The sequence below is a fragment of the Lathamus discolor genome, chromosome 3 (genome assembly GCF_037157495.1).
Source record: "Lathamus discolor isolate bLatDis1 chromosome 3, bLatDis1.hap1, whole genome shotgun sequence".
NCBI classification, from domain to species: domain Eukaryota; kingdom Metazoa; phylum Chordata; class Aves; order Psittaciformes; family Psittacidae; genus Lathamus; species Lathamus discolor.
In genome coordinates this window covers 3894157-3916786 of record NC_088886.1, presented here as the reverse complement: position 1 = coordinate 3916786, position 22630 = coordinate 3894157, and the positions used below count along the sequence as shown (strand labels likewise).

At 40.6% G+C, this 22630-nt stretch overlaps 1 protein-coding gene across 5 annotated transcripts in view; it reads left to right on the top strand.

The window, feature by feature from the left end:
* Window positions 1-22630, top strand: part of PATJ (PATJ crumbs cell polarity complex component) — a 155111-nt gene that overhangs the window by 94503 nt on the left and 37978 nt on the right. For all 5 annotated transcript variants that reach the window (XM_065673193.1, XM_065673191.1, XM_065673192.1 and 2 more), the window contains 3 exons: window positions 6240-6331; window positions 16189-16261; window positions 19172-19264. In XM_065673193.1, coding sequence (XP_065529265.1) covers window positions 6240-6331; window positions 16189-16261; window positions 19172-19264 — 258 coding nt within the window. The remainder of the gene's footprint in view (window positions 1-6239; window positions 6332-16188; window positions 16262-19171; window positions 19265-22630) is intronic.

Below are 22630 nucleotides of genomic sequence, written 5' to 3'. Positions count from 1 at the left end.
TACTTTCCCACAAAGGAGGATCCAGTGAAGTTTTCTCATATCTCATGAGTTATTCCTTGCAGTATTGGTTTGATCTAATGTTAAGTGTTGCTAGCAGTACTTGGAAGATGGACTGTGTGTGATTAATGTATCTCCAGTCTTGGGAGTTTCATGCATGGCCTATGTAAGTAGCATTTCCCAAATCAGTGGTGTTGCACTAATTCCTCTCCCCATCAAGTTGGAGATAAAGTGATTTTTTTCTTTAGTGGAAGGAAAGTGGTGTTCACCATCTCAAAAATGCTAAACTTATACTAAAGTTCAAAGAGACTTTCGTCTCCTGTTTACCTTTGCAATCAAATTAAAGGTGCATCGCCAGTGGGCAGAAGTGTGATTACCTGTGCGAAAGGATGTGGTGATCTCATTCTCATCCCCAGTGAATACATATCCAGTGTCAAAACATCCTGTATTACAAAGGAAAGGGTTGTGCATTAGTCATGTACAGACATCTCCTGTTCACACCAGTGGTCAATTATTCACAGCTCATTTTTTTTGTCTTTTGAAAACATTTCAGTGTTATGTGAATGGCATTGAAATGGAACTAATGGGCATTTACTCAGATAGGCTTTTTACAATAGCCATTAGGTTCAATAACTATTGCAGTAACCAGTAGGAATCCTCGTACACAAGAGGTATGCAGTTCACCAAGGCAGGAATCCCATAGCCGGGTTGGGCCTGAAAGGGACCTTGGGAGGTCATCTGATCTAAACCCCCTTGCTCAAGAAGGGCCACCTCAAGCCAGTTGTCCTGGCCTGTGTCCAGGTGGCTTTTGGATATCTCCAATATTGTAGAATCCTGTAATGGTTTGGGTTGGAAGGGAGCTTAAAGCTCATCCAGTTCCAACCCCCTGCCATGGGCAGGGATACCCTCCACTAGAGTAGGTTGCCCCAAGCCCTTGTGTCCAACCTGGCCTTGAACACTGGCAGGGATGGGGCAGCCACAGCTTCTCTGGGCACCCTGTGCCAGCGCCTCAGCACCCTCACAGGGAAGAGCTTCTGCCTAAGAGCTCAGCTCAGTCTCCCCTCGGGCAGGTTAAAGCCATTCCCCTTGGCCTGTCCCTACAGGCCCTTGCCCAAAGCCCCTCGCCAGGTTTCCTGGTGCCCCTTTAGGCACTGGAGCTGCTCTAAGGTCTCCCCTTAAGGAGCCTTCTCCAGGCTGACCCAGCCCAGCTCTCTCAGCCTGGCTCCAGAGCAGAGCTGCTCCAGCCCTCGCAGCATCTCCATGGTCTCCTCTGGACTTGCTCCAGCAGGTTTATGAGTTCACACCCTTCTTATGTTGTGTGTGTATGATTTCATGCTACTTCCATGCCAGTGAAGCAGAGGTCAGGGTGGCCAACTGGCTTTATCTGCAGTGTCTTTTACAACAAAATACATTAAAGGAGCATAAATGGCAAAGTTAAGTGTTCAGAAGTGAGAAAATGACAGAAACAGAATCCAGATTGTTTGGTTTTCTCCAGTTAAAGACAAGAAATTAAAGACTATGAGTATGGTTGCTTGTCACAGAAGCATTTTATCTATCCCGTGGTGTCGTTCCCTCATTCAGACACCTGGATGGGAAATCTTTACTAATGAAGCAACTGAACTTCTCTTCTTACAGTATATTTGCACGTGCATCATTGATTCCACATCGGTTTTGAATACCAGAGTGTGTTGGCAAGAGAAGGGATTCACATCTTAGGAAGCCTCTAGCATTTCCGCCCCAGTGAACTCTGTTGGTTTCTGTTGTTCCATTAAAACAGTGGATTCTACTGCAGCGTGTGCAGATTATTCCCCGTGGCTGTTAATTGGGGTAGGGTTAATGGGATGGAGATACAGATAGATGGATATTACCTCTTCATTTTTCTTTTCAATTGGAGTTTGATTGGATTCAGTTGGAGGATGTGGGAAGCTGCCAGACTGTCTCAGCTCCTTCTTTATAAAATCTTTTGTCATTGAATTTGAAATATCAGCTCACTTTTAGCTTCTGCAAACTGTTGTAGACTTCTGGGGCCCTAAGACGGGCTTGTTTTCAAACTCAATCCAGCATATACATCGAGTGAAATGTGCAGGTCACATCAAAAATTGTATGTAATCGTTCTATTTTAAATGCGGCTTCTGTGATGTATTTTAAAGAGTAATGTTTCTAGAGAAAACAACTTTTTGACAGAGAAGATCCTTCCACCCTATTTTAATACATGGAGGAAAATTACTTGGGTCAGAATTTGATCCCTGTGCAAAAGAATGTGTGTTTTACATGACACAAGTTCTCCTTTTTCCATGTTTTTTCCAGTCAAAGAAACCATCTGTGGTGCTCCTGCCTTGCACTCTTGCTGTTTTAGTGCAGGTGTCTGCACTGCTTCGTATCTTATTAGTTTGGGCTTAGTCCTGGGGCTGATTGTGCCCAGCATGGCCCGCAGCGTGTTCACATGGAGCTGTACCAGTGCTGTTAAGCCCTGCTGCTCGTGAACTCTGCATGGGTCTGTCCTGTTGGTGGGTTTTATTCACACTGAATAATCCACCCTGTTCTTATTATTATTATCATCTCTTCATAAGAGAGTCAACTGTGTTCTATTAATAAACCAAGCTGTTCAGAGCCCTGTTATGCTAAATTACTGATGTTGGGATTTTCTGCCATCTTCCTGTCCCTGCTTATCTTATTACTGAAAATGAGGCAGGAGGTGGGAGGAAACTGCTACTTTGGATGTTTTGCTCTAGGAGACCACAGCACTTCTTCATAGTCAAGAATCTCTGCACAGATTTGCCCATTGTCCATTCTGGATTGTTACATGTTTTTTTGTTTTCTTTATGCTATTTTTGTCATAGCTCAAAGGCAGAGGGATTTTATCCTATATGTGTTTGTATTGCTCTTTTATTTTAGGATTCGTAGATATATGTAAGTTATGCTATAATAACACAATACATCAGTATTTTGCCCAAGTAAATGTAGCTAAATTCAGAGTGCCATTTCTGGTTTGCAATCACAGTTTATTTGTTGTGGGATTAGTGTTTTTCTTGTATCAAGACAGTTACTTTGAATTAGGCAAGTGGTACTATCCCTCAAGAGGGACAGTAACTTGAACGTAGAAAGATAGTGAGGTTTTCATATGACAAGAGTCATCTTGAGTTATTAACTGGAGCGGTGACTATTTTATTCCTATTTAAACACAATGGTCATGGGTTCTGTCCTTCTCAGAGTCATTTACTGAAGGTAACATTGAAGGATAGTGTCCTTTAGATCTTTACATAGGAGGATACAAAGAATTTTTGCATGTACTTTGTGTATAGGTTACCAGTTAAGGTTAGTGTTGCTTGGTGGTTTTCAAAGCTGCAAATAAGGTAAAGCTGTAATTGGAAGCTGGTTATGCATGAAGGCACAGGCAGTCTACGTTTTTCTGTCATTCCAGCTCTCTCTCCACACTCTCTAGTTGGGGAGCTGCAGGGGAGCATAGAGCAGGAGATTTTCTGTCTTTATGGAGTTTATGATCTGTTGATCACTTTAGATGATACACATATTTGAACATGTGCAGGGCAAGGGATATGGTGAGGAAAACAGAAATCACATCCTAATAAACTGTATTTCTCCAGTGTTATGCTCATGCTTTATTATCTGGGGGCTTGGTGTATTTTATGGGGTTTCAGTCTGTATAATTTGACTGATCAATAAGTTTTTGAAATGTTTTCCATTGGCTGTATCTCAAAACGCTGCAATTCCTGTGGTTGGGAGGAACCTAATGCATTGGTACAAAGAAATAATTCTTATAGAAAGCTATACCAGTTCGTATCATTTAACTTGATTTTCCTAAAACTCAGATGATACCAATTTTATGGATTCCCATTACTGCCACATGGTAAAAGCAATGTGCTTTTTTTTTGTTTTTTCAATATCCATACCTGATGTTTCTGTTCTGCGGAGTAAAGTTTGAGAAGCAAATGATCCTTTACATTTTTTTCTCTGAATTGAAGAGTTCAGATTTCAATGAGTTTGTACTTTATCTGTTACTTTGGTGGATGAAACTGTAAACCAAAACTTCTGTAGGTGAAGGCAAAAGTCCTTTTGGGATATGTGATTAAATCTGCCATAAGGCAGCACAGGGTTATATTAAAGATTGAATTTGAGTATGCTGACCTGACCTCATACCTGTAGTATGTTTTTGTCTGTCTCTGTTCTCTGCTGTCTTTCCAAGAAGTTATGTAAAGAGACATTTAAAGAAGAATTGAGGTTGATTTAAATCAGTTGCTTTCTTTTGCTTAGTCAAAGCTTTGTTTTTCTTTTCTAATCTCTAAAGAAAGAAGCAAAGCACAGATTTATAGGTCTGGGCTCCCAGAGTACTGTTTGCTTAATCTGACGTGTTACTTTATTTAATTTGAAAGCCTTTAAATGGCATTGCATATGAAATCCTAGATGTTCTCTTTTTTGTTTTATTTAAGTAGGCTTTTGTGCTTTGCTCATCTCTGTGGTATCTGAAACTGACAGAACCTTCATTTACTTAGCAAAAGAAAGTGACCTTTTTTTAGGAAGAAAAATTAATACTGTCTGCAGTTAACTACATGGGACAGTCCAAAACCTTGTGGAGATGTATTACTTTGATTATCCTTTCATTTTGGTGTAATTAAATAATTATAACTTACAGACCCAGCTCACAGCTAATTAAATTTTTTACTATTTGATATATCTAGTGAATAGGATTAATTTAGCCAGAGTAAAGACTAAATTTTCATCTAAGACGTCTGCTCTTTAGAAAAATAGATGGTAATTTAACTAAATCCAAACAGTTTGTAAAGCACACGGTATTCCTAGGGAATAATTTATTTTTGAGCTCAGACAAATTAAGTCACCAAACTCGCTGAAAGTTGCAAGTCAGCTTCAAGCCAGAATGCAGCTGAGCATTCATTTTTGGCAGCGGATTTTTACATTTACCTTTTGATTACCAAAACATGGCCTCAGATGTTGTTTCTCATCCAATCTTTACAATCATGGCGGTTGCAGACAGCACCGTATTAAACCCTTATGAATGTTGGGGATGATGCTCTTTCTTCAGGGCTCCTCATTTCATGCCATCTTAGATTCTCAGAGACCTTTCTTGGTTCTGTCTTTGTACAGTGAGCAATTTGGTAGGTAAATGGTTTGCACTTCAGTTTTGATGAGTAATCAAGTGTTAGAGGTTTTATTCTTCTCTTTGCACTGTCCTTATTGAACTCATGAACTTCAATGATGTTTCGACCTATTGAAAATAAGGTGGGAGTATTGTGAAGTTGCCAATATGACCAAATAGCCTTTGTGACACAAAGCTTGGCCAGTTCTTTCTTGTTTAAATGAAGTCTTCTAAGAACAGAAAGCTAAAATTCAACACAAACATTTTCAGGAACAAAAAGTCCTTCTGTAATCACCAGTAAATTGTTCCTGGACTCCATTATCATTATTATTTTAAAGCGTTCTGGTGTATCAAATGTGAATGTAAATGTGTTGTAAATTATGAGTGGGAGGAAAAAATTGCAGTATTGAATCATAGAACCATGGAATCATTTAGGTTGGAAAATACCTTTAAGATCATGGAGTCCAACTGTTAACCCAGCACTGCCAAGTCCATCACTAAACTATGTCCGTAAGTGCCACATCTACATGTCTTCAGTATCTCCAGAGATGGTGACTCCAGCACTGCCCTGGGCAGCCTGTTCCAATGCTTGACAGCCCTGTCAGAGAAGAAATCTTTCTTAATATCCGGTCTAAACCTCCCCTGAGGCCATTTCCTCTTGTAGTATCACTTGTTACTTGGAAGAAGGGGGTGTGTGCATCCTTTCCAAAGGAATGACAAGAAAGCTGATGAAAAATGTTTTGATTGTTGCTGCTGAGTTTACACCCCATCCTCTGGTAGGTGGCTGAGGGAATGGATAATAGGCTTGGGCAGTCCAAGGCCAAGATGAGCAGAGCCCATCTCCTCCTATGTGCTTATCATATGGTGTCTTTCTACAGCACAGCTGTGCCTGAAAGAGGCTCTTAGTGCCTCAGCTCAGGTGTTTCTGTCTCTGCAACACTGCATGGATATCTGTCAGTGCAACATCAGTACTACTGTCTGGGATCAACTCAAAAGTGTGTGATTTCTGTTTTGTGGGTTGCATTTTCCTTGAGTCTTACCTCTTTATCCCACAGTAAATTTGGAAGTCCTGCTGGTATAAATTCAACCAATGCATAATTCTCCACTTACATGAAAATCTTCCTTTTAACAGATAAACAATCAGATACTGTATGGAAGAAGTCATCAGAATGCTTCTGCAATCATTAAGACTGCCCCATCAAAGGTCAAGCTAGTTTTCATACGGTAAGAACAGTTCTCGTCAAAACATTTGCTTGCACTTTAGCCTATTGCATTACATATCTACGTATTTAGACTGGTTTGAAGATTCTGAACTTGCTCAGTCCTCTTTGAAGTGAAATAAACCTTTTTCTTGACTGTTCTTCTCAGGACAGTTGAAGAGTTCCTCTTAAAAATGTAGGAAAAAATCTAACATGATTAAGTGCCTATTTTAGGGGTGTCTGTTGAAGACTTGAGCTGTCCCTCTTGGGCTTGAGATGACCCTGATGAGAGCGTCTTCTCCCACAACTTACTAACATGCTTAAGGTTGGTTCTGCCAGCACAAAGATGGAGTGGGCAGCTTGCTTCACCCAGGCTGCCAGAAGGGAGTGAAAATTGTCCAGAGGCTTAGGGCTGGAGAGGGAGCTGCTGTGAGAGGACTAGGCAAGTGCAGATGCAGTACACGGTGCATGAGTTGTGAAGGGTAGCTTTGTATGATCATCAAAAGAGGATTTTAAAAGTGATTTAGGGCTTACTTACAGAATTCCAGACTGGTTTGGGTTGGAAGGGACCTTAAAGGTCGTTCTAACCCCCTGCCACAGGCAGGGACACCTTCCACTAGAGCAGCTCGCTCCAAGCGCTGTCCTTGAACGCTGCCAGGGATGGGGCAGCCACAGCTTCTCTGGGCACCCTGTGCCAGCGCCTCAGCACCCTCACAGGGAAGAGCTTCTGCCTAAGAGCTCATCTCAGTCTCCCCTCTGGCAGGTTAAAGCCATTCCCCCTTCTGTCACTGCATGTCCTTGTAAACGTCCCTCTCTTATTTGTACAGAGGGGGGAACCTGACTTTGACAAGGAGCACTGGGATGGCTTCTGTAGGTGGGAATATGCAAAAGCAACCTTTCATCTGCATAATTGCATACAGGCATCTTTTCTTTTACTCCAAGCATGAAAATATTTCCTCTTTGAATGTGAATTAAGGACACCTCCACACATTCACTCTCTAGTTCAGGAAGTGTTACTCTTTTGACCCTGGGTGGGAGGTCTGGGAAGAAGCTGCCTCTTTCCCAGGAATTTCATAAATACGTATACACCAGCTTTTGTTGACTTTTTATCCCTGTGCCAGTTTATAATGTGATCTTCCCACCAAGACATACATCATACTTGATAGTGTTTTATATTCTTCGTTCATACCCAGCATACCTGTGAACAATGTAATAATCTGTGGGTGAATGCATATAAATGTGTACATTTGCTCTCATGGCTCTGTCTGGTACAGCATACACAGAAATGATGGAAGAGCAGCGCTAGCACAGTGAAGAATGAGTTGCTATACTTGGCAGTGCAGAGGATCTGGAGGAGATTAATGATCTCGCCTGCAGCTCCCGTGCTACTTTCCCCAGCTATTGAAAATTAAACGTCATGTGCAACAACTCACTCACCATTACTTAATTGCATGTGGAAAATGTGTCTGGTTGGAAGCTCCAAAGGCAGAGCCACAACTTAGGAAACCAGAACCCAGCAGTAGCTTTAGTGCTGTCAGGAAGCACAGGGAGCATGAGCTTCCTGGAGCCTGCCCTGCTGCACTGAGCATCACAGCTGGCTGCTGAGCTGCAACAAAGGATTATGTGTTAGCTCATCACCCGTGGATTAGAAATCCTTGGTGTGTAGTATGTATCAGGTTTAAGACATAAAGCCTATATAAGTTCTTAGACGTAGTTCTCCTTTTCAGACTGTCTTTTCAGTGGATTTCAAGGCAAAAAGTTGCCTTAATGATCATAATCAAGCAATATTGGAAATGCAGTTGGATAATTCTTGTTTCTGTCTCTAGAGTTCAAAAATGTTTCCAATTTTACATGCTGCTGCTGAGGTTGTAAACATATCTTCCCACTTCCCAAGAGCACTCATCTTGTCACTGCTTTGCCTTGCATTAGAGCACATTGACAATTGATGGGTCTGTTCACTTGACCTGAGCAGCCGTTTGAACAGCAATGAAAAGGAATTCTCCCACTGAGAGAATTTCTTACTGGCTCTAATGCAGGGACAAAACTAATGTTGCCTTTTTTGATGTATGCTCACCTTCTCATAATAAGAGGGGTGTTTCAAAATTTCAGCAAAGCCAAATGGTTCTCTTAAAGGTGAATTTTAAGAAGAAACCAGAATAATTTTCTCATATAAACTGTATTCCATGAGCCCATTCTGTCTTGGTGCTTCTCATTCCTACACCTTAGGCCACAAAATCAGAGAACATCATTGACTGAAAGCACAAACCAAAAGACTCTGCTGGTCCCAGAGGTCTTGTCCGTGGTGCAGTGTGATAGAAAGAGCTTTTTCTTTTATATCAACTTATTTTAAAACTATACTATAAAATGGGGGCATTGAAATGCCAGTGCTTAATGCATTGTGGGGCCAGCTGTAGTAAATGAGAGCAGCAACAGGCATTTTGGATCTCCATCCATCTCTCATACGTGCATGTGCAGAAGCTTTTCCAGCTGAGAACAAAGCGCTGAGTGTAGCAGACTGAGCTCTCCTGGTAGGTTTGCTGCTTGGCTGATTTCAGATATATTCCTCTGGGCTCTAATGATGTGGAAAGAGCAGGATACCGTTACATTTGTCATGCTTTGAAAATGAGGAGGAGCCAGTTGCCACAGAAATACTACTCTCCTCCTTCTGTTACTTATGCAGCTTCTTTTAAAGGGAGAAGGTGTGTAGCATAACGTAAGTAAAACACATCCTGGAGCACACAGTAAGAAGAGGCCACAGTTCACTGCAGCAAAATAACATGTACTGCAGGAGTTAGGAAAGAAATGGATTTGGTCTTCATGTTCATGAAGGCATTAATATTCTAATATTGCAGAAAATTTGAATTGTTTAATATTTTAAGTTTGAACCCATTATCGCTTGTCCTGTCAGGGACTGTAGTGACAAGACAAGGGATAATGGGTTCAGACTTTAACAGGGGAGATTTAAGTTAGATATAAGGCAGTTCTTCTATGTGAGGGTGGTAAGGTGCTGGCACAGGGTGCCCAGAGAAGCTGTGGCTGCCCCATCCCTGGCAGTGTTCAAGGCCAGGCTGGACGAGGCTTGGAGCAAGCTGCTGTAATGGAAGGTGTCCCTGCCCGTGGGCAGGGTTTGGAACTGGATGAGCTTTAAGCTCCCTTCCAACCCAAACCATTCCGTGATTCTGATTTCACCAGTGAAAGGCCTGAGTAGGTTATAGTTTTCCAGAAACACGTCATTCTGTAGCCGAAAAAGTTCTCGCGTGCCTGACTGAGCTGACCTAAGACATTAAAGCAAAACTGGTGGGACTCTTCTGCCCTCTTTGATATCCTGACGCCTGTTTTCCTCAGATGAAGGATGCTTAGCGATAAGCATGCTGCTTTTCACTTTGAAGCAGGAAACAGCATCAAGGTTTTCCTATTTCTGGTGTTTCGGTTCATGTGCAGGGCAGGGGGATGTTTCCATAAACTCTTTTAATCAGTTACAAAAGAAGCCCAGAAATTCCTGGGCACAGAGAAGCCTTTCAGTGAGAACTGTAATAACTATCATTAAATAACTTGGATTTTGTTCTAGGAGAAAATAAAGACCAAAAGGTGTCCTCAGTCTTTTTGCCTTTTTACTGAAATCCTAACATACCGCCTGTGCTATAAAAATCTGTTCACACTTTTTTTTATACCCAGGTAGTGTTACAATCACATTCCCACCCTTTCCTGCAGTTTTTGCTGATGAGACATAGTGCAGTAAGTGTTGTGAGAATCACAGACGTCCCCTTATATTTGAAGTCTTCTCGCTCTGGTTTATGAGCATCTTTTCCTCAATTAAGTTGATGATGATTGTTTAGAACAGTTGATTTTGGCCGGATTCCAAACTATAGGTCTTACCACTGCACCGTTTCCCAGTGGTCTCATTAATTACATGAGCTTGTAATAGCACCTAGAAGATTTGCAGTTAGAGTGTCACTTTTTTTTCCCCTTAGATTCAGTGCATCTTGTGCTTTGTAGCCTTGTACAGTAACAGATTTGAAGGTGTTTAACTGCTCACCCACTTCATCAAACAAACCAACCACTTGCCCAAGCACAGCAAGACTTTCCTGAGATGAAAGGCTCAGTCTTGAGATGAAATGGGTCTGTCCAAGTGCTTCCTTTGATTAGTGTCCAGACACTTTTTATCTGACCTCAGAGTCTTTCAGCTGCTGCACAAAATTCCAGGCTACTTGGGCAAATACAGGTTGTCTTTCTGATTTCTGGATATCACAAATAAATAGCAATTAGACTTCAGCTTTTCAAGGTGTGTAAGAGAGTCTTGGTATGGAAGCTCCAATGGAAGTGGCAATAAGACATGTAAAGGTCTTAGTTGCCTTTTGAAATTCTTGGTTTGACTCTCCAATGACAGGAATTAGCCAGATAGTAATATAAGGAAGGGACTTGCTTCTTGTCGGAGTCTCTTTGCCCTAGTTCTCAAAATGGAATGGGGTTTGTATCCATTGTTGGCTTTGTTCATGCATTATAAGTCCTCCCCTTTAAGATGCGTACTGAAACAATATAATTAGATTTTACATCTGTAGTAGGAAATCCAGTTTCTAAGAATGTTCTTTTACAGTGAGAATTTTATGATTCAGCAAATTCAATGTGTTTTTCCATGCTCAATTAACTGCCTGTGATCTGATTTCGGTGCTTCACTGTTGGTATAATAAGCAGATCAAACACAGTTTAAATGCTTCAATCAAAGTGAACGCCACTGATTTCAAACCATCCTCCCATTGTGTTCAGTTCTGTGATTCATTCTTTGGTATACCTTTACTCCTTAAAAGAAAATTGTCTAGTGCTGTGATGAAACATGAGAAATGCTTTCAGAGTAAAGTACTGTAGGATTTTGCTTATTTAAATACCATCTGTTAGCTGTCCCGAGTCGTCCTCCCACACTGCAGTCATTCATTCTGTTATCGTTGCTTTCTGGTGATGGGAATTGTAGCTTCTCAGTGGAGCCCACAAATCTCTGTCACCTAACCCCTCCTTCTATTCCTAGGTGTAATTGGAAAGACTAATCTCTTGTTATTTATGGTGACACGCAAAGGAGAGAGATCCTTATACTCTGAGGGGTAGTAAAGTGAACGTAGTGGCTGGGAAGGCCAGTGTCTGGGTGTTGTGACTTTGTCAGTGAGTCTTTGCTCTTCTTTTAGAGCCTCTATAAGTAACGTTGTATGTTGTATGCCAAAATCTCAAATATTGCCATGCTTTAGAAATAATTTTTGTCTTAAGTTTGTTCTAACTTACAAAATTGGTCATATTTTTAATAGCATAAACTCCATTTTTACTTGCTTTGATTGCTTAGATTCTTTCATGTGGGAAAGCTTTAAAAATAAGCTCTTGCCAGACCCTGTGTGTGCAAGTTTGAACTTTTCCTGTTTTCTTCAGAGCGGTTTCCTCCTTGCTGTCATACACATGTGGGAACAAGTGTACTGTTGAGGAAGTTAAGTAATTTGGACTCTTTCAAACCTTTGATGACCTAAGCTGCAGTTTATATGAACATTAGTTGTTCATTTGAAATACCTGAATGCATTTGGCTCTCGCATAGTTAGAAGCGATGGAGGGAAAATGGAGAACAAGACTGTTCTTGCTTTTAGTAGGAGAGGGTTTTCAAGAAGATACACAATACACAGGTCTTGCCTTGATGCAGCTGGAGGAAAAATCCAGTGCACCTTTTGTGCCAATGTGCAACTTTCCTGCAGCTCCTCTTTCCAAAGGAACTTCAAGTGGGAAAAGAAAGATGACAAAATGCAAGATACTGACTTAATTTTTCTTTTTTTGTAACAGGTAAGATGTGAACCATGTAAGTTTTCGATAACCTGCAGGATTTTATGCCCTGGTGTCACAACCAGTGGGAGTCCTAAGATTTACTGGAAAAACATTCATCCACTTGGTCTGTTCCAATTAAGATGTCTGCAACTGCATGCAAGCTATTGGGTTTTTCTCTTGATTCTTAATGTACTTTGTATTCCCCAAAAGTATCCACAATCCCTTATAAAGCTGTTGTCAAATGATCTTTTAGTGTTGATGAACTGTGAGGTTGCAGATAGTATGGAAGGAGGTTCATCTCTCATAGTTCGGACATCTAGAGATCATCTGGACTTCTGTGATTAGTGAACAGTTGTCAGGAAACTCCAAAGAGCAAATCCGTTCATCCTGTCCTAAACTAGGTCATTTAGGTGCTGGGATGAACTGCCCTTCTGAGTGGATCTGGTTTGGGATTCGTCTTGATTTTGCATTAATCATAGAAGTCTGGACACCATCAAGACGCTCTGCTTTAGACAGGTAGTGAATCTCATGCAGCATGCTCAACAAGGATTTCCGTAGCACTATATGACAGTGAGCTTTACACCATCACAAACCTGAGACATGTGAGAGTAAGTAAAATGGAGAACAGAAAATGTCCTCGGAGGTAGGCAGGGAACCCGAATCAGGAACTACAAATCTGAGGTTGCTGAGCAAATGGGAGAAAAAGACCGGAATGTGGCTGAGGTTGTGACTTCTACTTACCACCTCTGGAAAGATAACTTTCTGAATGCTTGCTAGGCCATTCCACCTGTGTGTGACGTTCCTCCAAAGTGCCAGAGACAGCTTTCTGATAAGTGCAGCACAGCACTGTGGGGCAGCCCAGCTGAACCCTGCCGGCACACAACTTTAACTTCCCTTCAGGCTTTCTTTCTGCAGCATGGAATGGATAATCTCATATTGCTCTCTTTAGACTTCTTTTGTGCCAAGTGCGTATGGTAGTTAATTATTAGTCAGTAATAACTGGATTTGTCTTTGCTCAAGCTGCAGATCTCCCCTTTCTTCAGAGGTGCAGAACATCAGAAATCCTCTTTGGTCAGCAAGAAAGGACAGGAAACGTCCAGGTGTCCTATTTAGTCTAGAAAGGAAGTAAAATGTAGTAAAGTATGGCAAGCTAGCCAAATAAATCTGAAAGGGTATGAGCTTTACTAAAGTTTAAAGAGTCTTTGCCACTTACATATTGCTCTGATATTGCTTTGTCTGACATTTGCAGTGAGGAAAGCTTCTTGTTTCTTCAGTATCGAGCTATAAGTTAGTGATGTTGGTACAAACAATAGGCACTCTAAGCTCCACACGGATCTAATTCCTGTTTCCACTCAGAAACTCATCCTGAGAGGTTAAAAGCAATAAAAGCATTTGTGGGAGGAGTGATGAATTCCTTCCCTGTTCAGTTTATATGTAAGTGATGAAATATAAACAGCTCTCTGGTGCACAAGCTCGGCAAGGAGGTGGGCTGCCATCCCAGCGTGTTACTCAAACCACTGTAAGAGCTGGAATGAGTGGTGCATGTTTATCATTTCTGGAGATAATGGAGGGGCAGCATCTGAGCCTCCCTGCTGTATAAATTGCATTGTATGTTGCTTTGACCCCGAGAGTATGAAGCTGTGTCTTGACTGTGAAGGGTTTAGACATCTTAACCTCAAGCAGTATTGAGCACTAGTAACTGAGAACAGCTTTCTCGGAGGTGGTTATGTAGCAACCATTGGCAAATGCATTGAATGCTCGTTTGCAGTCGCCGTAATTTGAATATGATGTTCAGACTTCTAAGCTGTCTGCCCCTGCATCAAAAGAAAATGATTGCTCCTTTTAATTGTAAATAAATTCATGTTTTAGTTGAGGACACTTATGGAAGTGGAGAGCAGAAACAGCAATTTATTATTAGATCTGTCACTTTAAAATATGTTCCCACTTTGATTCTGCTTTGAAGCATTCTCCTTTGAAGCAGCATTAAAGTATTCAAATATGTACGAGTCCTAGCAGGGGGAGATTACAAGTTGTGACACTTTGTAACCTTATTTTTTATATTTCTGCTTTTTTTTTTCCCAAGGAATTACCGTAAGTGGGTTTTTATTGCTTGGAATAAAAATGGTCATCCATTTACAACTGGGTGAAGATCTTTGCCCAGTGATTGGGGGCGGAAGAAACATTTTGGGTGTATATTTGAAGTGGAAACTAGTTTGTATAAGTAATTACACCCTACTTTGTCATGCAGCTCATGAAGCTTCATGTAGCAATTTTTAGAGTATTTCCTACAAAGGCTTATACATACCTTGTTATTTTCAAGTTTGCTCCTAATTGCAAGGTGTGCAGCACACATTGTAAGCTACAGAAGCGGTGTTAGTTTTCATGCTGTTTGTGCTTCATGTCAACTAGTGTCAGGAAAACCTCTGGAGTCAAGTAAAAATTGCTGGGTCTCAGACACCTTTCTTTTGCTGATGTGTTTTTATAGGCTAGAAAAGCAACATAATTAGATCAATGTCTCATGAAGATAAGAGGAGGAAAAATGCCCTTGCATATGCCTTACAGGGTAAAATGTACTTGGAAATTATGAAACACTTATGAAATTCATGGGCTTTCTGATGTGATTTTTGTCTCTGTGTATCTGCATCATGGACCCACTCTGGATCCAATCTTAAGCGTGGTTTCTGGCTCTGGCAAGGCTTTGAGCAGGGCCAAGAGGAAAAGCTGGGAGCGAGTACAGTGCTGAGCAGCACACAACCAATTCCTTTGAATTCTGTGGCTGTTGGGTTGAAGATAAGTAAATGAATTCACCAACCTTTGCTGGCAGGATTTACTATTTCAAATGCCTGTGACTGAATTTCCTGTATGCTGCTCTGCTGAGAGGCACTGATTTACAGTGTTGTCTTTTAGTGATCAGAACATCTTAGCTTCATGTGTTTAACTCTTCAGGGATAAAGCAGAAGTTCTTCCAGGAACTTCTGTAAAATGTTTTTAAATACATACTAGTCTAATGTCTTATTCCACAAATTAAAGAGGAAAAGTTTCTCAGTGTGTTACAGTAACCTGGAAGGTAGGAGGTAGGACCAGAAATCAAACCCACAAGACCCACTGCGTGAGAAGTCTTGTCCTTTCATCTCAAGATCTGTATCTGCAGAGCAGCGCAGGTTCCTGCTCTATCGTGTTTTGGCAAGCAGAGTCTATGTGATAGTACTGACTCTTTAGCAAAACGGGATTTGTATCATGTTCCTGGCTTCTGTGAGAGTTATTCACCCCAAAAATAAAGAGGTGCATCAACACAGTCTTGTTTTTCATGTGCCTTAAACAATATGAAGTCGTATTTTACTTGGTTCAGACGCTAAAAACATGCAGAACTAATTCCTAAGTCAAATAATTTTAAATGGCAGTTGAGGAAGAACATTAGCAAAGCAGAATGCCATTTAATAGTAAGAAAAGGAGGCTTTTGTAGATTACAAAGTAATCAGATGTCAACTTAGGAATGCTTTTTAAAGAGGGTAAAAGAAAAGATGCCATACCTAATGAACATCTGTGAAAAATAATGTGCTTTATATGTAGGGGGAATCAATATTCATCTGTTTTCTTCTTCCTGCATTTTATAAAGATTCTTTCAAGCTTTTACATTGAATGTCTAAGACAAGGCAAATATGAATAAAATAAAGCAGTCTATTTTAGTAACACAGATATGTTTCAGTAATGTGAATGTTAGACTACAAACCAGCAAATTTACAAAGTTTACAAATGTAGGCACTATAAGAAGAGGCTAGCGAAGCATTATGGCACATCTATTGGTGTGTAGGGACCACAAACTTAACTGCATCCTCTGATAATCCACACAAAATCAGATTTCCAAAGAATGTGATGTCAGTATGTCCCAGATGAAACTACTGTCGTCCCAGGAAGGGATGTAATGTGTTTGCTAGCAAGCAAAAGCAAAATTGAAATGCTTTTTGAAACTCTTAACTTTTGGTAAAAGGTTACGCTTGTAAGAGTATTTTCTTAATGGGCAAAACCAACTCAAAAGACAAGTTTGGCCATTGTGATTTAGTGTGTAATACACTGGTTTTATTTGCTTTGCAGAAGTGAAGATGCAGTCAATCAAATGGCTGTTGCTCCTTTCCCGTTACCTTCCAGCTCTCCCTGTTCTATTGAGGTAAGTTTTGTGGGTTGTTTTTTTTTTTAACTAGGGATTGCTAAATTAGATAGATTCATCGTAAGTAGCAGTTTGTTATAAACACCTTGTCTAATTAAACCCTGAATCATAAAATGCATTGGGTAGGAACTTGACCTAATAGGCATATTTTCCTCCGCCTCCTTTTAATTGATCTCATCATTACTGAAAGGGCTGGCATGGCATTAACAACAGGTATTAAACAGGTTATTGCTGTACAGGAGGAGGAAAGTCTCTGAATGAAAAACTTGCCATCTCCTGTCCTGCTCCTTTTGTAGCTGGTTAGATCTTTAAGGTCCCTTCCAACCCCAAATCATTCTCTGGTTCTGTGATTCCTGCTCCTTTTCTTCCCATAGGAACAGACGTGAGCTCTACTACACAGTGTTGTAGCATACGATTTTCCAGTGCAAAAACCTCCTTAATGTGATAATATTACCAGTGGTTTCCTTCATTATAGTTGCTCTCAGCCCTAGTGTAGACTGATTGCTCTCTTGTGCACCATGAATCCCTGCAGTGTCACCACATTGTTATCATTTTGACATCTCGATATGGTGCAACTAAATTTTCTAGATAAAATGCATGGTTGGCCTTGCTGTTGCTTTTTAATTCTATTTCTATCTGAGCTAATAAAGCAAAATATGTTTTATAATTCAACTGGGGGTTGATCTTGCCTTGAGTTGATAAATTGATGTGCGCTGAACTCCTGGTATTTCAATAGGCAATGGTCCAAGTTAGGTAATGCAGGATGAATCCCCCTGTTCTTATGTTTGCTGTTGCTTTCCAGGTTATATTGCCACTGATGGCTATTTCCATACAGGCACAGTGCTGTGCAGTGCAAGAGCTGCTTAGTTTTAGTTTTTGTTTGGATCTGAGTTATTTTTGGATAGTGCCTTGGCTTTTCCTTCTCTCCTCCATATAAAAGCAGCATGTCCCATGTGCAGCTGGTGGATCACAAATTACAGTTTGCAGAGCCCAAGTTCATTTTATTTTTGTTGACTCTTTAATACCTGACTGTAATTAGATTCTACCAGCCTGTGGAAATCAGAGAGCTCAGCCTCATGTGCAGTGTTTGCTTTTAGAGGTAGGTGCTTGTGAGATGAGTTTTATGCATTAATGGCAAGCTCTTACTATTTATGTTGTGGCTGCCTTATAAGTAAGTGCAGTTTTTTACTTACAGCTTGTATCTTCTTATTATATAAAATAAATGTAACCAAGAGGAGCTGTTGTTGAACAGAACTTTACATTGCTTTCCTTTGTCAGTTGTTTCTCTCTTTAGATAAAACAAAATTGTACTTTACATCTTGAAATTATATCTTCAAATACCTTTGAAATACCAAATAAATATTTGATCTTGTGTATAACAGGATTAATTGTGTTAATTTTCTTCATCTTATCTCTTTATCTTCATTAAGGTATTTTAATATGGAAAGTGATAAGCAGTAAATATGCCTTCAAACAGGGTCTGGCTTTATTGCATGGATAAGACTATGTTGTGGTGTAATATTGTGGGCAAGCCACCAGAAACAATGTATATGAAATACTAATTACTGTAAAATATCTGTTTAAAAAGATTTCATTCTTCAGAAAGCCACAGAATGAGATGGTTGTTGCAATACTGAAGAGCCTTTGTACAGCTGCAGAGGTACTTCACCTGCTCAAGTGGTGGTTGAGACATTTGTGTAATTCTCATTGTGCACTTAAATGTAAAATGTCTAATGAAAACTCAGAAATCATTTTGCATCTAGGACTGAAGATCTTGGAGTTTGATTTGATTTGTTGTATGTAGTCCATTTGCAGGAGAGAACAGCTCCAAATTTGGCTTACGTGCTTAAGAGTATTAAGGGAGTTTTAAAATAAATCAAAATTAGAGATCAAAAATCTTTTCAGATTCAGGACCTGGTTGGTTTAAAAATGAGAAAGAGAATGAACACATTAAATTGTACATGTAACCAAGTTGCTGATACTTTAACCTTTGAATTCTAGCTGAATTCTAGATGCCATTTCCTGTCTATCTTAATTGTCAGTATGGGAAGGAAATAATTTTTCTTGCAAGCCTATGCTTCCTAATTATATGCTAGTTATTCTCTAAAGAAAATGTCAGAAAATCCTGGTCAGACAAACTTTCCTACTTAGTATGGTGCTGTTTTGTGTTTCAAGGGCCTTTTTTGTTGTGAATTCTCTACAGAATAAGAAAAAATGCAAGAGGAAGTTCTTGGAGCACATCTTAGTGAAAATACTGATGTATTTGGGGCCATTACTTTCATTTGCTGGTTCTCCAGTGATTGTCATTGAATGTCATTTGCAGTATTCTCACAGTAATGTACAGAAGTACATGAATCCTGAAGCTAAATTTGCACTTCAGGTTGAGGGTTGTGTTCCAGTGCTGGCTTAAGCCTCCTGAGCTCGGTGGCCATGTGCTCTAACCAGAACAACTTCAGCTTTACTGGTTCCTCCAGGGTGGAGGAATCACTCACGCTGCTACCAGCCTGTTCAAATTATATGCAGGACCCCGGGCTTCCTTTAACGTGCCTGAGACCTTTGCTCCCAAAAGAAGTCTGAAGAAGACCTCTTAATACAAACTCAGCAGCTTTCACAGTTGATAGGGATTAGTCTGGCCTTGTAAGTTAACCAAAATCTGCACCTAAATGTTAGTATTGGACTACCTCGTGGTATTTTCGGCTCTCCATGTGGAGACCAAGGTCTGTCTATCAAAGGCTGTGTCACTTACCTGTCTCCTGACATTAGCATGCTTTAACTGTGAATCTTGTTACTTTTTCACACTGCTACTTGTTTAGGAAAAGAAAAAAAAAAGGGTAAAAATGTCCATTTTTTTTTCTTTAGCAATTATATGTCATAGCTCTGTTTAAAAACTGTTATCAATCCTTTCAACAGGATCATGGTGGCACTGAACCTGCAAGCAGCGAGGAAGACCCAAGCTTGGAAGTTGTCATGAAAAGCTTGACTGAAGAGGAATCCAGCAAAGCTGTAAGTGACCTAAGGTGGTATTTAATGATAATTAGAGCTCAGAAATAGAAGCTCATTGGCTTGTTTTCTCTTCAACACCTTTTTCATCAATGACCTGGATGAGGGAACTGAGTGCACCCTCAGCAAGTTCGCTGATGACACAAAACTGGGAGGAGTGGCTGACACACCAGAGGACTGTGCTGCCATTCAGCGAGACCTGGACAGGCTGGAGAGTTGGGCGGGGAGAAACTTGATGAAATTTAACAAGGGCAAGTGTAGAGTCTTGCATCTGGGGAAGAACAACCCCATGGACCAGTACAGGTTGGGGGTTGACCTGCTGGAAAGTAGTGAAGGGGAAAGGGACCTGGGGGTCCTGGTGGATAGGAGGATGACCATGAGCCAGCAATGTGCTCTTGTGGCCAAGAAGGCAAATGGCATCTTAGGGTGCATTAGAAAGGGAGTGGTTAGTAGGTCAAGAGAGGTTCTCCTCCCCCTCTACTCAGCCTTGGTGAGGCCGCATCTGGAATATTGCGTCCAGTTCTGGGCCCCTCTGTTCAAGAAGGACAGGGAATTGCTTGAAGGAGTCCAGCGCAGAGCCACAAAGATGATTAAGGGAGTGGAACATCTCCCTTATGAGGAGAGGCTGAGGGAGCTGGGTCTCTTTAGCTTGCAAAAGAGGAGACTGAGGGGTGACTTCATCAATGTTTACAAATATGTAAAGGGTAGGTGTCAGGACGATGGAGCTAGGCTTTTTTCAGTGATATCCAGTGATAGGACAAGGGGCAATGGGTGTAAACTGGAATATAGGAAGTTCCACGTTAACATCAGGAAGAACTTCTTTACTGTAAGAGTGACAGAGCACTGGAACAGGTTGCCCAGGGGGGTTGTGGAGTCTCCTACACTGGAGATATTCAAGGCCCGCCTGGACAAGTTCCTGTGTGATGTACTGTAGGTTACCCTGCTCTTGCAGGGGGGTTGGACTAGATGATCTTTTTAGGTCCCTTCCAACCCTTGGGATTCTGTGGGATTCTGTGTTGGAGTATTACAGCACACTATTGTCCAATAATATCTAGTACACATAAAAGCAGAGTCAAGGTCTTAGCTATATACACATAGACTGTTTTCATGCACTAACCAGTCAGCATAATTTGTTAAAATGTTGAAAGAAGAGCTATTTTTAACATTTTGACCCTCTCTCAAGTACTTTCTTAGTGAAGGGATTGAGTTTCCACTCTTGCCATCCCTGTGTGACAAACTTCAGAAGAAACCATGGTCCGTAAATGGTATTCTTATTTATATTCATAGCTTCATAAATTCTAAGGCCAAAATGTCTATTATCATAATCTAGTCTTGCCTCCTGAATAACATAGCTATAGAGTTACTGTCAGTAGTTTCTACATCAAGCCCATAACTTCTGGTTTAATGTGGTATTGTCAGTGTGCACTGTAATAAATGCAGAACTTCTCATTGATACAGATGGAGTTTTTTGTTGTTTAATATGTCAGGATTGTGCATTATTGAAATCTGAAAGTCCTTCAGGGTACAGCTCCAATCTCTCTATTTTGGGCTCTATGTTAAAACTCTACTAAACATGCTGAAGAGTGGCTAACCTCGAGGTACATCAGTTTTGCTGAGACAGTTATTTTGTCCATCAGCCTATTCCTTTTTCAAGGAACCATTTTTGGGTTTATTTTTTCCTTAGATGTCCTCTTCATGCTCCATCATGTCTTTTGCAAAGTGTGTCCTGAGTTTTGCAAATATGAATTGGATATACATAATGTTCTGTAGCTAGTAAGTATTTAATGAGTCTAGGAACTCCAGGAGTTAGGAAGTATTACGTGCTTTTGAGCATCACAATTAACTACTCAGGCCAAATGGACCAGTTTGTCTTCCTAATGGATTACCAAAAAGTTGAATTATTTGTATTTGGTAGCCTTGTGCAGAATCCTACTTTGAGGCGCTGGAATATAAATGAATCAGAGTATTATTGTATGTATTTACAGGTGTAATTCACGTGCGTCTATTGGTGCTCTTGCTTAACTGGCAAGAAACTTTCGAGGGGTTACAAGGTAATATGAAATGTTGCTCAGAGACTGAGGTGGATAAAGTTATATGAAATGTACAGTTTCCTGGTGTAGGATATTGTGCTGTGCAGCTTTCTGAAAGGTATTAGAGGAAGCACAGATTTAATGGGGGAAAAACTTGCGTCGATCCAAGATAGGCATGGAGGGAAGATGCCGCTGGAACAACAGGGAACCCAGAATACATTGGCAGCTTCTTTTCAAACTTGAAGCAAGAAAGAAGGGAACTGTGGAGCCAAAGGATAGAAATTACCGTATTTTAGACAGCATTTGAGACTGAAAAGTTAAAAAAGATGAAGTTTTGGTGGTAAGAGTTGTCAAGAACAGAGCAATGGTAGAAGGGTAAGAGAAGACAAAGACAAGGATTTGTTGAGAGCGTCTACACAAGGAGAACATCACTATAATACTTAGTTTTTCTTTCCCACTACCCATACCAAGTTATCTCATCTTTCCACTTAAATTGTTCATGTAATAGCAGCTGGCTGCTATAATTTACATTTTATCTTTGGAATTTAAAATGCTCTATCCAACATTATATCCAGTATTATTATCCTTGCTGTAGCACAGAGGGGAAATGACCTGTCCTGGGTCATTGGTGAGACCATGAGGCAGTGAGTGTGTCACTTCTCTGGCTGCAGCACAGCCCTGCCTGCAGTTGATGGCTGTTTGCTTAGAGGTGACTCACTGATTTTTCCATTAGATAAATAGATGCTGAAAAGTTAAGAGCTAGGGGCTAGATTTGGGAAGGAATTTGAATGCCTATAGATCCAACTGCTTATTCTATCATGCCTTTAGTTGGGCCAACCCTTGGTTTAGAGGCATAAATGGATGAAAGAGAGTGGTAAAAGCCATTTTCATAATTTTAGGAGTTTTCTTTCAATCAGGATCTTAAACCAACACGTCAAATACTGCTAAGTGTCTTATTTTTGTAAAAGCTGATGGCTGGGATTGGTCCCTTCTGACCAGAAGGAAACAGGTTTGTACTCATTGTTATTAAGACTTCAACACTGCAGTGCAGCACAAGACAGCTCATTATTTTAAAGAAAGATTTCCCTTGCAGTCTTTTAGTGACAGTTGAGGCAAAAGAAAACAGTGCCTTTTTTTTCATAGCAGGCTGGTTGCTGCTAGAGCCTCATGCTACTTCACCATTGTTACTGAATTTCTCAGTCATGTGTCAGGAGAAATCAGGAATGTTAAAGTCAACAAGTAAAACCAAGTTCACTGAGTAAATAAAAAGTATGTGCTTATCAGGAGAGATCTTCTACGAGTATGCACAGCTCAAAACATGGGCAGGATGTCTCACCAA